Consider the following 19603-nt stretch of genomic DNA (forward strand, 5'->3'; position numbering starts at 1 on the left):
CGGTTCCACCGTCCTTGCCCTCGTGGGCTTTTTCCTCCTCTTTTCCCAGCGGGAAGCACAGCACCGACCGCACTCGTTCAACTATTTTCTCCGACTAAACTTTTTTCGGCGGGAGTCGCCGACCGCCACCGACCGTACTCGGTCAACCTCCTTTTATCAGACTATCCATTTTTATTTTGGCACCCGTTCTTCCGGGGATTTGTTTTCAAGCAAATTGTGCAGCGATCTTTTGTTTTCAAGCGGGCTGTCAAATGCCCACCTCTTGCAGTACACACTAATCTCTTATTCCTCCCTTTTTACATTTAAATTACACATTTTACTGTAACACGGTCACAAATCTTGATAGCTCCTGGTTTACCTAGAGTTTTTCAACAGCAACAGTCTTTCTCAAGGCTACCTATATTTTCACTCGATCAGTCTTTCTCAAGACTACCTATATATTTTTTCGACAATTAGTCTTTCTCAAGACTACCTACTTTTCCTACTCAATCAGTCTTTTTCAAGACTAAAACATTTTTCAAGAACAATTTATTTTTATTTATAATTAATAATTATCAACAGACACAGTGTGGTCCTAATGATAATTTCTTAATCTATTTAAAAAGTCAAATTGTAATCTGCTACGTGGAATGTGAAGATCGAACTCGGATGACACTCTGTTGAAGGTCCGCTGCAAACCAATGATTGCATCGTTTACTCCATAGTTAGTCCGGCGAAGAGGTAATCGGAGGAATAAATTATTGCGAAGGGCGCGAGGGCGAACGTTCATGTTTATCGCACTGAGAAGCTCGGGGCAGTCAATTCGATCTTGCAAAATATCCGAAGTCGTCATAGCACGGAATAGATCCCGTCGCACTTACAATGTATCGAGTCCAATAAGCAAACCCCGGCTTTCATAACTTGGCAGCTGGTGAGGGTTGCTCCAAGGCAATCGACGAAGGGCAAACCGAACAAATCTGCGCTGAACCCGCGAAATATTTCGTTGCTGACATCCAGATCATACGAGGCACTAGTTAGCTTGGAATGATCCTAGCGAAAATGGCCGCAATTATAATTCAAAAAGTGAACTGAAAATAGACTGCATCTATCACTCATTACTGTCCGGCTTTGTGTTGTTGTATACCAACGAATACGTATTGCGATGAGCTGCCACAAGTGTTCTTTACCTATTGTTGGTGGTGAGCTGTACGCGGTGTGCGAGGGCCGATGTAAGCAAGGTTTTCACGCAAAGTGTGTTGGACTTGGTGAGATGAATATTTACGGCTTCAACAAAAATTTAATATGGCTTTGTGACGAATGTCTGTGTTTTTCCCACAAGACGCGGTATGTTTATGAGCCCTACGGTTCATCAAAGCAGATGGAGGAGCAAATAAAATGCATGAACGATAAAATTACGCTAATATACAACGCACTTTTTTTTACGATGGAGAAGACCTTTATGTCCTAGCCCAGTACACGTGCTATTGGTAGGGTCCAATCTACCACACGGGGTGCACTGGGGGCGTGTCGGACTCGAATGATGACCAGCCATTAATACCGACTAAACTCCATTGGGCTCCGCCATCATTCCTCCCAGGAACTACCTCTCGGTATTACTTCTGGGGGGATGGCTGTACTAAATGTACTCATTCACTCTCACTCACGCGTTCATACATCCTGTATGAGGCTTACTTGGGTGCTCTCTCAATCGCACTTTGATTCACTCTCAAACACTCCCACATGAGGCTGACTTTTGTGCTCACCTTTTACGTTCCATGCGAGGCTGACTTATGTGCTCACCTTACTCGTTCCTTGCTAGGCTTACTTTTGTGCTCGCCCTACCCATACTATGTGAGGCTGACTTGGGTGCTCACCCTATCACCTGATTCACTCTCAATCGTGCCACTCTATTGTACCTTTGTCACTCCCCCTGGCATCCCATGTGGGACATTTTTCTTAGGCCCCACTTCTGACATACCATGCGAGGCTGACTTGTGTGCTCACCTTTTTCATTCCTTGCTAGGCTGACTTTTGTGCTAGCCTCTACCAACCTGTGAGGCTGACTTTTATGCTCACCCTTAACATGCCGTGTGAGACTGACTTGGATGCTCACTCTTTCACTCCTCTGCCACGCCATGAGGCATCGATAGCTAAGTCCCAACATACTACTCTACGACCCTCCCGTCTTGGCATGAGGCAGTCCACTTATACGCCTATACACTCACTCTTCTGTCTTGCTTCGGGGTGGCTGGGTTTACCCCTTATGCGGTTGCCATTCGCTGCGCCAAACCTGCCTCGGCATGAACAGACCATTCACTCCCTTTTTTGCGCTTGGCCTTTTTTTGCTCCAGCTAACCAATCACTAGTTAGCCGTGCCCGTCGTCTGTTGCTCGGTTCGCCAGATTACCTGTAGCCTACTGGCAATCTGGATGGTAGCAGCCGAGACTGCGTTCCACTTCTCCACCGATTGACACATCCGCTGAATAAGGGTATCAGGGGTTGTGTCCCAGCCACAGACGTCAAGCATTGCTCTTCTTTCGACGTCGAACCGATGACATACGAACAGTATGTGTTCGGCAGTTTCATCTACACCTGGGCAGTCCGGGCAGACTGGCACCTCCGCGTGCCCGAACCTGTGGAGGTACTGACGGAAACAGCCATGGCCTGACAGGAATTGTGTCAGGTGGAAGTGAACTTCCCCATGGGGTCTTCCCACCCAGCTCGATATGCTAGGTATCAGCCGGTGGGTCCACCTACCTTTCGAGGAGTTGTCCCACTCACGCTGCCATCTGGCGACCGAGGTCACCCTGGTGCGCTCGCGGGCTCCCCTATTTCCACGTAGCTCAAAGCACTCCTCATCTTCCCGAATGACCAGCCCGACTGGCATCATGCTCGCTATCACGCAGGATGCATCGTGTGATACCGTGCGGTAGGCAGATATCACTCTGAGGCACATCACGCGGTAGGTGCTCTCCAGTTTCTGTAGGTAACTGGTTACCCTCAGTGCTCTTGACCGTGACGGGCCGCCGTACCTGAGGATAGATACGGCAACGCCTGCCAGTAACCTACGTCTACTGGCGCACACCTTTGAGCTGTTGGACATCATTCTCGATAGAGCCGCAACAGCAGTCGACGCTCTCTTGCACGTATAGTCGACATGGCTGCCGAAGGTCAGCTTGTCGTCTATAATGTCTCCGAGAGTCTTCAGACTTCGCTGTGAAGTGATCGCGACTTCTCCCACATGGATAACTGCATGTTGTGCCGACTTGCGGTTGTTGACGATAACTACCTCCGTCTTATGATGAGCGAGCTCCAGGCCTCTCGCGCTCATCCATTCCTCCACCGTGCTAATCGCGTGTTCTGCGGTTAGTTCTACCTCAGGAATTGACTCCCCATAGACCTCCAAGGTTACGTCGTCGGCAAAGCCGACGATCTTGACCCCAGGAGGGAACTTCAGTCTCAGAACCCCGTCATACATGAGGTTCCATAGCACCGGGCCTAGGATCGAGCCCTGCGGGACTCCGGCGGTAATCGGAACCCTTTTCTGACCAGCATCGGTCTCGTATAGCAGTACGCGGTTTTGGAAGTAACTTTCCAGGATCCGGTACAGACCCACCGGTAGGCTAAGCCGGTGTAACGAGAGCGCGATGGCATCCCAGCTTGCGCTGTTGAATGCGTTCTTCACGTCAAGTGTCACTAACGCACAGTATCGAATACCTCGCCTTTTTCGTTGGATCGCTATCTCAGCAGTATTTATCACTGAGTTGAGAGCGTCCACTGTGGACTTACCCTTCCGAAAGCCAAACTGGTTACTTGACAGACCGTCCGTACCTTCCGCGTACGGGGTGAGTCTGTTGAGGATGATCCTCTCAAGTAGTTTGCCAGTCGTGTCTATCAGACAGATTGGTCTGTACGCCGATGGGTCGCCTGGCGGCTTCCCGGGCTTCGGCAACAGCACCAGTTTCTGCCTTTTCCATCTATCGGGGAAACGGCACTCGTCAAGGCATCTCTGCATAGCTAGCCTGAACATGTTCGGGTTCGCTATGATCGCTGCCTTGAGAGCGTTGTTTGGAACTCCATCCGGCCCTGGAGCTTTGTTCATTGCTAGGGATTTAGCCACTGCGAGTAGTTCTTCATTCGTCACTGGAGCCACCATTTCGACCGTGTCCGCACTGTCTCGTAGTGCAGGTGGCCAGGGGCTTGTGCCTCGAGACGGGAAGAGTACTTCGATAATCGTTGCCAACCGGTCCGGAGACCGTTCTGGGGGTGAAGAGCCCCCTTTGGTCTTGGCCATCACAATCGGGTAGGCGTCACCCCACGGATTCGCGTTGGCACTCTCACACAGGTTGTCGAAACACGCTCTCTTGCTGCTCTTAATAGCCTTGTTAAGGGCCAATTTCGCAGCTCGAAACACTTCACGGCGGTTCTCTCTTGCATCCTCGGTGCGATCTCTTTGCATCCTACGTCTAGCTCTGAGACAGGCTGACCGTAGAGCTGCAATCTCGGCACTCCACCAGTATACCGGGCATCTACCGTTTCTTGGCAGTGTTTTTCTCGGCATAGTGGCGTCGCACGCGCGTGATAGAATAGCTACCAGCGCATCCCCGCTTAGACTGTCGGTGTTGGCCTCCAGTCCCAGGGCCGCGGTGAAAGCTTCGCTGTCGAAGTGATTGGACTTCCACCCGCGTACCTGACAGGGATCTCCCGCCCTCGGATGCTGCACACCATAGTTGATCTTAAAGCGGATTGCTAAATGATCGCTATGGGTGTAGCCTTCGTCTACCCTCTATTCCATGCCTGGAGCCAGACTCGGGCTGGCAAATGTTAGGTCAATCCACGCCTCCACTCCGTTTCTACGGAATGTACTAGCGGAGCCATCATTAGCTAGCACAGTATCGAGTTTCGCAAGCGCTTCTATTAGCGCTTTTTTTTTTACAATGGAGAAGACCTTTATGTCCTAGCCCAGTACACGTGCTATTGGTAGGGTCCAATCTACCACACGGGGTGCACTGGGGGCGTGTCGGACTCGAATGGTGACCAGCCATTAATACCGACTAAACTCCATTGGGCTCCGCCATCATTCCTCCCAGGAACTACCTCTCGGTATTACTTCTGGGGGGATGGCTGTACTAAATGTACTCATTCACTCTCACTCACGCGTTCATACATCCTGTATGAAGCTTACTTGGGTGCTCTCTCAATCGCACTTTGATTCACTCTCAAACACTCCCACATGAGGCTGACTTTTGTGCTCACCTTTTACGTTCCATGCGAGGCTGACTTGTGTGCTCACCTTACTCGTTCCTTGCTAGGCTTACTTTTGTGCTCGCCCCACCCATACCATGTGAGGCTGACTTGGGTGCTCACCCTATCACCTGATTCACTCTCAATCGTGCCACTCTATTGTACCTTTGTCACTCCCCCTGGCATCCCATGTGGTACATTTTTCTTAGGCCCACTTCTGACATACCATGCGAGGCTGACTTGTGTGCTCACCTTTTTCATTCCTTGCTAGGCTGACTTTTGTGCTAGCCTCTACCAACCTGTGAGGCTGACTTTTATGCTCACCCTTAACATGCCGTGTGAGACTGACTTGGATGCTCACCCTTTCACTCCTCTGCCACGCCATGAGGTATCGATAGCTAAGTTCCAACATACTACGCTACGACCCTCCCGTCTTGGCATGAGGTAGTCCACTTATACGCCTATACACTCACTCTTCTGTCTTGCTTCGGGGTGGCTGGGTTTACCCCTTACGCGGTTGCCATTCGCTGCGCCAAACCTGCCTCGGCATGAACAGACCATTCACTCCCTTTTTTTGCGCTTGGCCTTTTTTTTGCTCCAGCTAACCAATCACTAGTTAGCCGTGCCCGTCGTCTGTTGCTCGGTTCGCCAGATTACCTGTAGCCTACTGGCAATCTGGATGGTAGCAGCCGAGACTGCGTTCCACTTCTCCACCGATTGGCACATCCGCTGAATAAGGGTATCAGGGGTTGTGTCCCAGCCACAGACGTCAAGCATTGCTCTTCTTTCGACGTCGAACCGATGACATACGAACAGTATGTGTTCGGCAGTTTCATCTACACCTGGGCAGTCCGGGCAGACTGGGACCTCCGCGTGCCCGAACCTGTGGAGGTACTGACGGAAACAGCCATGGCCTGACAGGAATTGTGTCAGGTGGAAGTGAACTTCCCCATGGGGTCTTCCCACCCAGCTCGATATGCTAGGTATCAGCCGGTGGGTCCACCTACCTTTCGAGGAGTTGTCCCACTCACGCTGCCACCTGGCGACCGAGGTCACCCTGGTGCGCTCACGGGCTCCCCTATTTCCACGTAGCTCAAAGCACTCCTCATCTTCCCGAATGACCAGCCCGACTGGCATCATGCTCGCTATTACGCAGGATGCATCGTGTGATACCGTGCGGTAGGCAGATATCACTCTGAGGCACATCACGCGGTAGGTGCTCTCCAGTTTCTGTAGGTAACTGGTTACCCTCAGTGCTCTTGACCATGACGGGCCGCCGTACCTGAGGATAGATACGGCAACGCCTGCCAGTAACCTACGTCTACTGGCGCACACCTTTGAGCTGTTGGACATCATTCTCGATAGAGCCGCAACAGCAGTCGACGCTCTCTTGCACGTATAGTCGACATGGCTGCCGAAGGTCAGCTTGTTGTCTATAATGACTCCGAGAGACTTCAGACTTCGCTGTGAAGTGATCGCGACTTCTCCCACACGGATAACTGCATGTTGTGCCGACTTGCGGTTGTTGACGATAACTACCTCAGTCTTATGATGAGCGAACTCCAGGCCTCTCGCGCTCATCCATTGCTCCACCGTGCTAATCGCGTGTTCTGCTGTTAGTTCTACCTCAGGAATTGACTCCCCATAGACCTCCAAGGTTACGTCGTCGGCAAAGCCGACGATCTTGACCCCAGGAGGGAACTTCAGTCTCAGAACCCCGTCATACATGAGGTTCCATAGCACCGGGCCTAGGATCGAGCCCTGCGGGACTCCGGCGGTAATCGGAACCCTTTTCTGACCGGCATCGGTCTCGTATAGCAGTACACGGTTTTGGAAGTAACTTTCCAGGATCCGGTACAGACCCACCGGTAGGCTAAGCCGGTGTAACGAGAGCGCGATGGCATCCCAGCTTGCGCTGTTGAATGCGTTCTTCACGTCAAGTGTCACTAACGCACAGTATCGAATACCTCGCCTTTTTCGTTGGATCGCTATCTCAGCAGTATTTATCACTGAGTTGAGAGCGTCCACTGTGGACTTACCCTTCCGAAAGCCAAACTGGTTGCTTGACAGACCGTCCGTACCTTCCGCGTACGGGGTGAGCCTGCTGAGGATGATCCTCTCAAGCAGTTTGCCAGTCGTGTCGATCAGACAGATTGGTCTGTACGCCGATGGGTCGCCTGGCGGCTTCCCGAGCTTCGGCAACAGCACCAATTTCTGCCTTTTCCATCTATCGGGGAAACGGCACTCGTCAAGGCATCTCTGCATAGCTAGCCTGAACATGTTCGGGTTCGCTATGATCGCTGCCTTGAGAGCGTTGTTTGGAACTCCATCCGGCCCTGGAGCTTTGTTCATTGCTAGGGATTTAGCCACTGCGAGTAGTTCTTCATTTGTCACTGGAGCCACCATTTCGACCGTGTCCGCACTGTCTCGTAGTGCAGGTGGCCAGGGGCTTGTGGCTCGAGATGGGAAGAGTACTTCGATAATCGTTGCCAACCGGTCCGGAAACCGATCTGGGGGTGAGGAGCCCCCTTTGGTCTTGGCCATCACAATCCGGTAGGCGTCACCCCACGGATTCGCGTTGGCACTCTCACACAGGTTGTCGAAACACGCTCTCTTGCTGCTTTTAATAGCCTTGTTAAGGGCCAATTTCGCAGCTCGAAACACTTCACGGCGGTTCTCTCTTGCATCCTCGGTGCGAGCTCTTTGCATCCTACGTCTAGCTCTGAAACAGGCTGACCGTAGAGCTGCAATCTCGGCACTCCACCAGTATACCGAGACCGACTGCCACAGCAGCTGTTGGGCTGCTGCACAATGGTTAAGATTTAGCTGTGTAACGTTCACGGCTTCTTCTTATTTAACTCACCGAAGGGACACGAAGGTGTTTATGGGCTTGCTTCTTAGCGGTGCAGATAAGGCATTTGTGTGCCTGAGTGCACCGCCGCTCTTTATGTCCCTCCTCGCCGCAGCGACGACATAGTTTGCTCCTATCTATGCCTTTGCACTCGTATGCTTTGTGGCCGGACTCAAGGCACCGATAGCACCTATCCACTGAAGGCGGCTGGGGTATACTAATAGGGCATACCGACCAGCCGCTCTTCAGCTTTCCTTTCTCGGTTACCTTTTTGTCATCCGCCTTCAGTAGCCTGAGGTGGGCTACTTGGGTGCCAGAGGGTCCATCTCTCAATCGCACAGAGGTCCGCTCGATTGTGACGTCGCAGTGCTCCTTAACGGCTGCGACGACATCTTCTGCGGTCGTGAACTCGTCCAAGTGCTTGCACTGGAGAGGCGTTTCCGCACCTAGCGACCTGATTTGGGCGCCTTCACCAAGGACCTCTTGGGCCAAGGCCTTGTATACTGCACTAGATTGTGCGCCTCGCTTCAGCACCAGAAGCATCTCTCCCGTGTTAGTGCGTCTTACGCTACGCACATCCTGCCCAAGGGCCGAGAGGCTTTCGGCCGCCTTCATCGATTTTAGGACATCGGCGTATTTGTCCTTGTCGGTTTTTAACCACAAGGCTTCGCCTCTGTCCTTGGCCTTCTTCGCAGGCCGCGGTACCTCCGGTGTCGGTGCCGGCTTTTTGTTGGTGACCAGCGTCCAGGGGTTTGAGCCCCCTGCCCCGGTCGTGCCGGGTTGCTGGTACCATCGCTCTCCACAGCGAGGTCAATCTCGCCCTCGCTTACCTCGCCCAAACGGCGTTTGACCTTAACGGTTGCACGCCGAGTGGTGTCGGTTTTGGCACCCTCGCCTGGCGACTTCCTAGGGCGCTTCGCGTTCGATGCCGTCTTGCGATTGCCCTTGCCTTTTCCCTTCGATGGGAACTCGGTCGCCGCTCCGATCGACGTGGCTGCTTCGTAGAAGGTAAAGGCCACTGTCTGTGAACCTCTATCGACCTTCTCTCTTTCCTCCCTATTGGAGGCCACTGTCTGGGTTTCTCTGTCGGGCCTCTCCCGACATTCCACCCTCTTAGCATAGGCCTGCTGTTCCTGTCTTGCGACACGAACAGCTTTCCGGAGCTCCAGGAGGCTCAACTTCAACTCCTTGGCTATATTCTGCTTTGCGCTAGTGAACTCGATTATTGAATCGAGTTGCTTCGCTACTTTGCGCATCGCAGATAGTGGCCCCTCCGGTGCATTGGTAGGGCTATTGCCTACCGCTGCTGAGGGGTCACTGGTGCTTTCGGATGCAGCACTCATCGCTCCACTACTCTCCCCACGGGGGGGAGACCTCGCCAAACCACCTCTAGCGAAGGGGTTTGGCACCTCCGTTTGTTTGTTTTTATTTTTTGATAACTCCATGTAAAATCCCACGAGTCGCGCGAGAAATAAATGTCCGCCACGCCAGAGCTCCGCATTAGCGTGGTAAGGGACGCTTACTGTGGGGGTTGCCCAGGTACTCCACAGGCTCCGTTAACGATCGAGCATCTTTTTCACCCCCTCGATCACTCATCCCTCGGCACGGGTCGCTTCACGCCTTGGAATTGGGGTTATGCCCTACCTTGCTTTACGTGGTGATCTCGGCCCAGATCATCACAACCATCCTCCTTTACCAGGGCTTTGGACCTGTAGCTCTGGTTCACAATAGTTCCATGTACATATGATATTACAGACATGCTACTATTGAGATCCGTCATTCGCTGGCGGAGTTAATATATACAACGCACTTGCGCTGAATGAACAGCCACATTCCCATGCAGAACTTAATTCTACGCCAATGTTGACTACGCGGAAAGCAATGGAATCGAAAGTAAGCAATCTTCACCGATCTGTTGTTCCAGATCTGACCGACTCGCTGCAGGAAGGAAATAAGTTCGCTCTATGCCTTACGAGCATTGATGGGTGTGCAACTGAAAGTGATGTTAGCTGTATGGTATCTGAGTCGCTAAGTCTTACTGAGGTCGATGAGGTGGAAGTTAAAAAGTTAGTACCTAAATGGAAGAACTGCGAAACTCTTGACTTTGCATCATTCAAAGTCGTCGTAAGCGAGAAATGGAAATCGGTAGCAATGAAAAATTCTACTTGGCCTCCGGGAGTGAAACACCGAGAGTTCATCAGTTTACAACATGGAAACCTGCCTATTGGGAATCAACTCGCTTATAATTCTAGGCAACAAGTGAGATGTTTTTTTTATTGTGCTGAGTTGTTCTGAATGAATTTTATTTTCGTTAATGTTTACATTATGTTGTAGTGTATTATTAAATTTGTCCACTGTTTGTCTGTTGAATATGATACCAACTGGAGCTCTCGAAGGACTGTTGACATACACGTAAGATTTCCAAGCATAGATATAAGTTACTCATAAGAAATACATAGTTTTAAACATCGTCTGTACGGTGTATACCGAAGATATGAAAATAAAATAAAAAATAAAAAAATAAATGACACTTGTTTATATATAATGTTATATACATTAAGTTGACCAATGTAGCAGTCGAATTTTGAAACAAAAAATTGAGAATTAACAAAGTCACAGAACTTTACAATTAACGTTTCTGGAAGTAGACTTCAGCCAGGCGTTTGCTGAGTGCTAACCTGAGAGTATTCAAACCTTTAGATTTCAGAGTGAGCGACCATTCTGAAAAGTGAAGATATATTTTAATATCGAGGGCTAAGCTGAAAGAGACAGAGAGGAAGTATTGCGGAAACTGAAAAAAATATTTCTAAAAAAAGTTTTTGTAACATAATTTATCAAAAATCTGTATATCTGTAGATACAGGCAAAAATCTGTAAATCTGTACATACAGATTCTTGATCTGAAAATAGCCAAAAAATCTGTATAAACACAGACTATTCTGTATTTTTGGTAACCCTGGTCTCCAGTGCCACGTTGGGGATACCATCCGTTCCGGGAGCTTTCATCGCTTTCAACCCTTTTGCCACAATAAGGAGCTCATCGTTGGAAACTCTATTGTCACCAGCATTTCCACCATCTGCATAAACGTACAGTGTCGGCGGCCATGTGGTTGGGTAGTGCTTCGGGAAAAGACCCTCCACGGCGCACATTTCGACTGGCGTCATTGGACCTTTCATCCTGACCATAACGACACGGTAAGCATTGCCTTAGGGGTTGGCGTCTACTTCTCTGCACAGCTCCTTGTAGCAGATGGACTTGCTTAGCACTATCTCGCGTTTAAAAGCGGCCCTGGCACCCATTGTCCATCTCGGGGGAGCATAGCAACTGCAGAATAATGCGCAGTTGATCCTAGCGATCACGAAGCCTTCGTGTGTGTTATCAACCACCTCTTGGACAGGGAAACCGCCCATTACTTGTATTGCAGCTATCCCTGCACTATCCACCAGTTACCGTTATCGGGAGGAACACATTTTCTACACAGTGCAGACCTGTCCAGACCCTTGCAGTTCCTCGCCAGGTGTCCGAGGTCAAAGCGTCTGAAGCATTGCTCTAACTGCTTGGAAACTCGCGGAGTGATGAGTGTGTGTGTGTGTTTTTTTTACAATGGAGACGACCTTTACGTCCTAGCCCAGTACACGTGCTATTGGTAGGGTCCAATCTACCACACGGGGTGCACTGGGGGCGTGTCGGACTCGAATGGTGACCAGCCATTAATACCGACTAAACTCCATTGGGTTCCGCCATCATTCCTCCCAGGAACTACCTCTCGGTATTACTTCTGGGGGGATGGCTGTACTAAATGTACTCATTCACTCCCACTCACGCGTTCATACATCTTGTATGAGGCTTACTTGGGTGCTCTCTCAATCGCACTTTGATTCACTCTCAAACACTCCCACATGAGGCTGACTTTTGTGCTCACCTTTTACGTTCCATGCGAGGCTGACTTGTGTGCTCACCTTACTCGTTCCTTGCTAGGCTTACTTTTGTGCTCGCCCCACCCATACCATGTGAGGCTGACTTGGGTGCTCACCCTATCACCTGATTCACTCTCAATCGTGCCACTCTATTGTACCTTTGTCACTCCCCCTGGCATCCCATGTGGGACATTTTTCTTAGGCCCCACTTCTGACATACCATGCGAGGCTGACTTGTATGCTCACCTTTTTCATTCCTTGCTAGGCTGACTTTTATGCTAGCCTCTACCATACAATGTGAGGCTGACTTTTGTGCTCACCCTTAACATGCCGTGTGAGACTGACTTGGATGCTCACCTTTTCACTCCTCTGCCACGCTATGAGGTATCGATAGCTAAGTCCCAACATACTACGCTACGACCTTCCCGTCTTGGCATGAGGCAGTCCACTTATACGCCTATACACTCACTCTTCTGTCTTGCTTCGGGGTGGCTGGGTTTACCCCTTACGCGGTTGCCATTCGCTGCGCCAAACCTGCCTCGGCATGAACAGACCATTCACTCCCTTTTTTTGCGCTTGGCCTTTTTTTTGCTCCAGCTAACCAATCACTAGTTAGCCGTGCCCGTCGTCTGTTGCTCGGTTCGCCAGATTACCTGTAGCCTACTGGCAATCTGGATGGTAGCAGCCGAGACTGCGTTCCACTTCTCCACCGATTGACACATCCGCTGAATAAGGGTATCAGGGGTTGTGTCCCAGCCACAGACGTCAGGCAGTTTCATCTACACCTGGGCAGTCCGGGCAGACTGCGACCTCCGCGTGCCCGAACCTGTGGAGGTACTGTCGGAAACAGCCATGGCCTGACAGAAATTGTGTCAGGTGGAAGTGAACTTCCCCATGGGGTCTTCCCACCCAGCTCGATATGCTAGGTATCAGCCGGTGGGTCCACCTACCTTTCGAGGAGTTGTCCCACTCACGCTGCCATCTGGCGACCGAGGTCACCCTGGTGCGCTCGTGGGCTCCCCTATTTCCACGTAGCTCAAAGCACTCCTCATCTTCCCGAATGACCAGCCCGACTGGCATCATGCTCGCTATCACGCAGGATGCATCGTGTGATACCGTGCGGTAGGCAGATATCACTCTGAGGCACATCACGCGGTAGGTGCTCTCCAGTTTCTGTAGGTAACTGGTTACCCTCAGTGCTCTTGACCATAACGGGCCGCCGTACTTGAAGATAGATACGGCAACGCCTGCCAGTAACCTACGTCTACTGGCGCACACCTTTGAGTTGTTGGACATCATTCTCGATAGATCCGCAACAGCAGTCGACGCTCTCTTGCATGTATAGTCGACATGGCTGCCGAAGGTCAGCTTGTCGTCTATAATGACTCCGAGAGACTTCAGACTTCGCTGTGAATTGATCGCGACTTCTCCCATATGGATAACTGCATGTTGTGCGGACTTGCGGTTGTTGACGATAACTACCTCCGTCTTATGATGAGCGAGCTCCAGGCCTCTCGCGCTCATCCATTCCTCCACCGTGCTGATCGCGTGTTCTGCGGTTAGTTCTACCTCAGGAATTGACTCCCCGTAGACCTCCAAGGTTACGTCGTCAGCAAAGCCGACGATCTTGACTCCAGCAGGGAACTTCAGTCTCAGAACCCCGTCATACATGAGGTTCCATAGCACCGGGCCTAGGATCGAGCCCTGCGGGACTCCGGCGGTAATCGGAACCCTTTTCTGACCGGCATCGGTCTCGTATAGCAGTACGTGGTTCTGGAAGTAACTTTCCAGGATCCGGTACAGACCCACCGGTAGGCTAAGCCGGTGTAACGAGAGCGCGATGGCATCCCAGCTTGCGCTGTTGAATGCGTTCTTCACGTCGAGTGTCACTAACGCACAGTATCGAATACCTCGCCTTTTCCGTTGGATCGCTATCTCGGCAGTATTTATCACAGAGTTGAGAGCGTCCACTGTGCACTTACCCTTCCGAAAGCCAAACTGGTTGCTTGACAGACCGTCCGTACCTTCCGCGTACGGGGTGAGCCTGTTGAGGATGATCCTCTCAAGCAGTTTGCCAGTCGTGTCGATCAGATAGATTGGTCTGTACGCCGATGGGTCGCCTGGCGGCTTCCCGGGCTTCGGCAACAGCACCAATTTCTGCCTTTTCCATATATCGGGGAAACGGCACTCGTCAAGGTATCTCTGTATAGCTAGCCTGAACATGTTCGGGTTCGCTATGATCGCTGCCTTGAGAGCGTTGTTTGGAACTCCATCCGGCCCTGGAGCTTTGTTCATTGCTAGGGATTTAGCCACTGCACTTCATTCGTCACTGGAGCCACCATTTCGACCGTGCCCGCACTGTCTCGTAGTGCAGGTGGCCAGGGGCTTGTGGCTCGAGATGGGAAGAGTACTTCGATAATCGTTGCCAACCGGTCCGGAGACCATTCTGGGGTGAGGAGCCCCCTTTGGTCTTGGCCATCACAATCCGGTAGGCGTCACCCCACGGATTCGCGTTGGCACTCTCACACAGGTTGTCGAAACACGCTCTCTTGCTGCTTTTAATAGCCTTGTTAAGGGCCAATTTCGCAGCTCGAAACACTTCACGGCGGTTCTCTTTTGCATCCTCGGTGCGAGCTCTTTGCATCCTACGTCTAGCTCTGAGGCAGGCTGACCGTAGAGCTGCAATCTCGGCACTCCACCAGTATACCGGGCATCTACCATTTCTTGGCAGTGTTTTTCTCGGCATAGTGGCGTCGCACGCGCGTGATAGAACAGCTACCAGCGCATCCCCGCTTAGACTGTCGGTGTTGGCTGATGAGTGTGTGTGTGTGTGTGTGTGTGTGTGTTTGTGTGTGTACATATAATTTAAACTTACGATTTAACTATTTTTTTTTCTTTTTAGAACGCAGAATTTGATTTGTATACGTCGATACATCGCTACCTGCACTATATATCGTTCTGTTGGGATACACTTATTCCACCAGAATTGCGTAATTTGTACACACGCCTCTACAAATTGTTCGTCCAGTATGAATGTTGTCAGTCGTGGAATCAGCTGTTAGACGCGGAAATAACTGACAGATTTAGAATTACACTGCTTTATCTTGAGTTTCAGTATGATTCCAGGGATTGTGATGAATTGCACAGTTTGGAAAGGTAATTTTTTCTAACCAAAATTCTGTACACTATATTTGCTGGAATGTTAATCGCACTTGTGCATCTAAGTTTTTAAATATGCAAATTATTTACGATTTTGGAAAAGATTTTGCTGGTTATAATGATTCGCAGTTGGTGAAGGAAAAACGTAACTCAAAGTGGCTAGGGGTGTTTATTTTCGTAACGTTATTACGTAAGGTTATTATCACCAGATGACTATTACTTTCAAATATTTGGTACCACGGATGGTGACAATCACCGCAATTCGTTATCACTGCACTAAGACTAATTTCATATTAAAATTTCATTATTAATTATCTAAGATGATCATCACAAGGCAAATTATTGATGACAACAAAACATTATCGCTTTTCATATTATAAGTCGATAGGCCATTACAAATCCTTTTTAAAAATTTTGTCACCCCCCCCCCCCTTCAAAATCGCTGAAAAAAATCAGGGGGCAAAATTAAAAAAATGTCACGTTTTATAGAAGAACAATAGCTTTCATAGAGTTTTGCTTTTCGTAATTGAAAACTATTATGGTAGTTTTGGAAATTGGCATCCTATGATTATTTTTATTTTGACCAATCCTGGGTAGATACGACGTCCGAATGAAATCGTTGATCCAATCCAACATCAAATGGAACGTTTACAGTTCGCGGCAGAAAGGACTCGCCTGTGAATTATCAAACAAACATCTAATGGAAAGGCTAATACAGACTTCTGAATCGATTCCATTTTAAACGCAACAGTCGATAGAGACAGAATCGATTGTTGCATTCGAAAATAATTGCGATAAGGAAACAATCTGAATTCAAATCAGACTCCTTGCGATTTATATGTGGTTCAATATTCAATATGCATGAGGTTTACCGAAAGGCTTTTGACATTTAAATATTTCATATGGGATCGTAGTGTTCATATCGTATTTCCGCAGCCATATGTGCGATTCGTATGAACTTGACCAGATGAAAATCCGCTACCAAACCTTCCATTTAAGTCAAAGTTTGTGAAAATCGAATAAGCCGTATTCCAAGGATCTGAAGAGACTTAAATTCTGGAATATTGCAAGAACTAGGAACAAGCGAAATTGTCGAGATGGACGCTGGAATCAAAAGGACATTGTCTGGCCCTCAGTGGTCAAGAAGGCTCCAGCAAAGATAAATATAGATCTTACAAACAATGGTATCATCGCCACTTACCGCAGGGAGAAACGAGAATCCATTATCGATGTTAATTTTTGTAGCTTTGGAGTAACAGGAAAGATAGAATGAAAAGTGTGCGAAAATATACCAACAGCGACCACCAAGCGATCTGGTACAGCATTGATAACAAGACACGGTTTGAATATGTGGGAGATATATAAACGAGTGAAGATGGAAAACAGCGATCTTTCACAAGAACGTGTCAACGTGTCCGTCGAAGAACTTGAATTTGAGGGCATCCTCTTCAACCTAAATGCGAACGAGTTCACGGCACTACCAACAAGGGCGTGTAATGCGACCATACCAAGGAATGGGAAACCGAGAAACGGTCGCCGGGTGCAATACGACGATTATCGATCTACGTATAAGTTGCCTCCGAGCTTGGAGAAGAAGTCAGAGATCAGTTCGGTTTCTCATCTCGCTCAGTTCATAAGCTAGAAATCCCTCAACGTAGCAGAAGTTAACGCGGTGCAATTCGACCATTTACGTCATGCAGTACTGATTATGTTCAAAAACATTAGTTAAGCAGAATCTTTCGCTTCCCAGAACAACATGAAACACGTCATCGAATGTAATGACATTTTATACAGTATCCCAACGCATATAGATATTTTTTTGGTTCAGTACATAGCAAATCATTACAAGTGTTTTTTGCCGCGCTCCAAACTTTGGTCAATTACTAGCGAAATACTACCGCCTGTTCAATAGTTTTGACTCTGTTTAGTGAAAGATTGTTGATATCTACTCCACACTATTCACGATTCATAATTTATGCCTATAATCGCAAAAAGTTTTTTGCTAGTAAACATTAGAAGCTAATGTTCACTCTACGTCACTAACCGTATCTACGATCGACAAGCACCCACAGTCACTCACGCTTATGTCATCGCTTCATCTTGCCGTAAACATGGCAAGAAGCAAATGCGATGCGATACTTGTTTTGGTGGAACAGGATCGCGAATTGGCAAAATTTCATGCGAACTTTGCTCAAATGCGCCAATTTAAATAACTCTCTCGTCAACTCAATTCGAGATGCTCCTGGTATTTGTTGGCCGTGTCTTCAATGCCGAGAACAATCCAACCGGAACAATTCGTCTAATGATACCTTGAATATAATTCTACAACACACAAACAGCGCTTTAAAGTTGATTGGTGGTTTGTCGGATACAATGCAACTTCTCTGTCGTATGTATTCCCAACAATGCACGAAACCAAGCTGTAATTCCGAACATCGCAATAACGTACATAAATTAAGCAACGATGGTGCCCCATTTCTTGAGTTTCTCGACGATCTGCAATTGAACATCAGCAACCTCTACGAATAGTTAATTGATGACAACAATAAACAGCCTCGCACCAGTAGTACTACCAGACCTACTTCTACCTGATAAAATACCAAGAGTCGACGTTCCAGTATCCCAGCCCTCTTACTACAAACATAGCTTCTCTCGCTACTGACTCGAGAAGTCACACGAATCTGCCACCCGTCTCCTCAAACTCCAATGGTCAAATCAAGCACGATCACGCTAACATCAATACCATTAGCGGTTTACCGTATGCCTCTGTTCCGTCCGTCGACATCCGAATGGACTGGCATCCACTGCCGCCGTCCCGACTGCTCCAGCTTGCTCATATTGAAACCCAGCAGCCACAGTTACCACTAATGCAACCGAAACTGATTTCGAACCAACCACAACGGAAGCTACACCTAACGTCATCGACTCGACCACCACTAATGCTCAAAATGTCCCACCGTCGGCGCTAAATATGACCACCACCAATATCACTGTTGCTGCACTGCCACCACGTACTGCATCAGCTCGCCCGGCAGCCCTACTGCTACTGCCTTCAATAATTCAGTAATACTGCCACCGCCACTCGTCACTGCTACTGCCACCAGTTCCGCCAACGCAAACCTATTCTGTAACGTCCTACAGAATGATACATCATCTGTAATCGCTCCGTCATCTACATCTACTGCACAACCCATTACTTTAACGCTTGCTGCACCACGCTACATCAATTAGACGCTACCCGATACGAACACCTGAAACCGCCGCTTATCAATCAAAACAACTCCGCCAGGCAAGTTAATGTTGTCTCTAATATACCATACGTAGGCCCCAATCAGTTTCGTGTAACTCACCTTGTTGCCCCGCGCGGCTACCTGATCAGAAATTAACATCAAAATTATATCAAAATAAGATATTATATCATGGAAAAATATATATCTCTGTTTGCTATAAAATATAGCTGGATAGTTGTTAAAATATCATGTTTGTATACCAAGAAAATGTATCGGTTATATCTTATTATATCTCAGTTTATTTTGATATGAAGTATTTTGTCGAGTCTTGGTTTGATACAATAATTATATCACACAGACGGATATTTAAGAAATTTTATATTTAATTGAGGGCAGAAAATATATCTGAAAATATCAGAATTGTATCACATAAATCCAATTCCAAATATTTTTCTTCTGTTTTTAATTAATGAATCAAATAATTTCTTGTGAAAGATAATTCTCATTAGTACAATTTGCATTTAATTTCGCTGTGTTACTAATTTTATTATTGTTATTATCATCGCAGCTACTTGTTAGAAGTTGTTCTAACTTAGATCTCGCAGTTAGTTCAGCGTACTTTTATAATCTGTTCATTTTTTTTGAGGCTTTACATCCTTAGTATATTTAAAATGCTTATTCCTATTCTTTTGCATGTTCTTCTCTCTTACACTCTTCTTTGATAGTTTGCCTGCAATTTATATACGTTTTGCTTCCATTCCTCTTCAGGGTTTACAGAGTGCTACACTTTTGGCTTGTATGCCGAAACCGGTCTTATAAAATCTCTAAAGCTAGTTGCTGCTTCGTGGGCCTGCAGCGGAACGTTTTCTCTGTTGTGTTCTGTAATCAGCGAGTAACTTTACAAAACGTACATTCTCTTATGTATTTACATTCCATCCTATGACAAGACAAGACTGCCAGTAATGCGATTTGGAGCCAGTTCTTGGGAGGATTCATCTCTGATGGCATCATTATAGCTGCGTAAACTGTCTTGGAAAGATATTATTTTGTTGTTCTTACTATGTTGAAAAGACAATATGGTTTATATAAATATGATATATTATATGATATCATTATTGACAAATCAAAACATGATATAATTTAAATTTTATTCATAATTTGTTCCAAGCGACATATCTCAAAATTACACGATCATATGATATAAATATCAAATCAAGCAATAA

General features: G+C 48.1%; 1 protein-coding gene across 1 annotated transcript in view; it reads left to right on the forward strand.

The window, feature by feature from the left end:
- The window catches only part of LOC131680308 (calcineurin-binding protein cabin-1-like), a 1393806-nt gene that overhangs the window by 855736 nt on the left and 518467 nt on the right, over positions 1-19603 (forward strand). Inside the window, exon 7 of the mRNA XM_058961029.1 lies at positions 14894-15147. Within this exon, the coding sequence (XP_058817012.1) occupies positions 14894-15147 (254 nt within the window). The remainder of the gene's footprint in view (positions 1-14893; positions 15148-19603) is intronic.

The sequence above is a fragment of the Topomyia yanbarensis genome, chromosome 2 (genome assembly GCF_030247195.1).
Source record: "Topomyia yanbarensis strain Yona2022 chromosome 2, ASM3024719v1, whole genome shotgun sequence".
Lineage (NCBI taxonomy): Eukaryota > Metazoa > Arthropoda > Insecta > Diptera > Culicidae > Topomyia > Topomyia yanbarensis.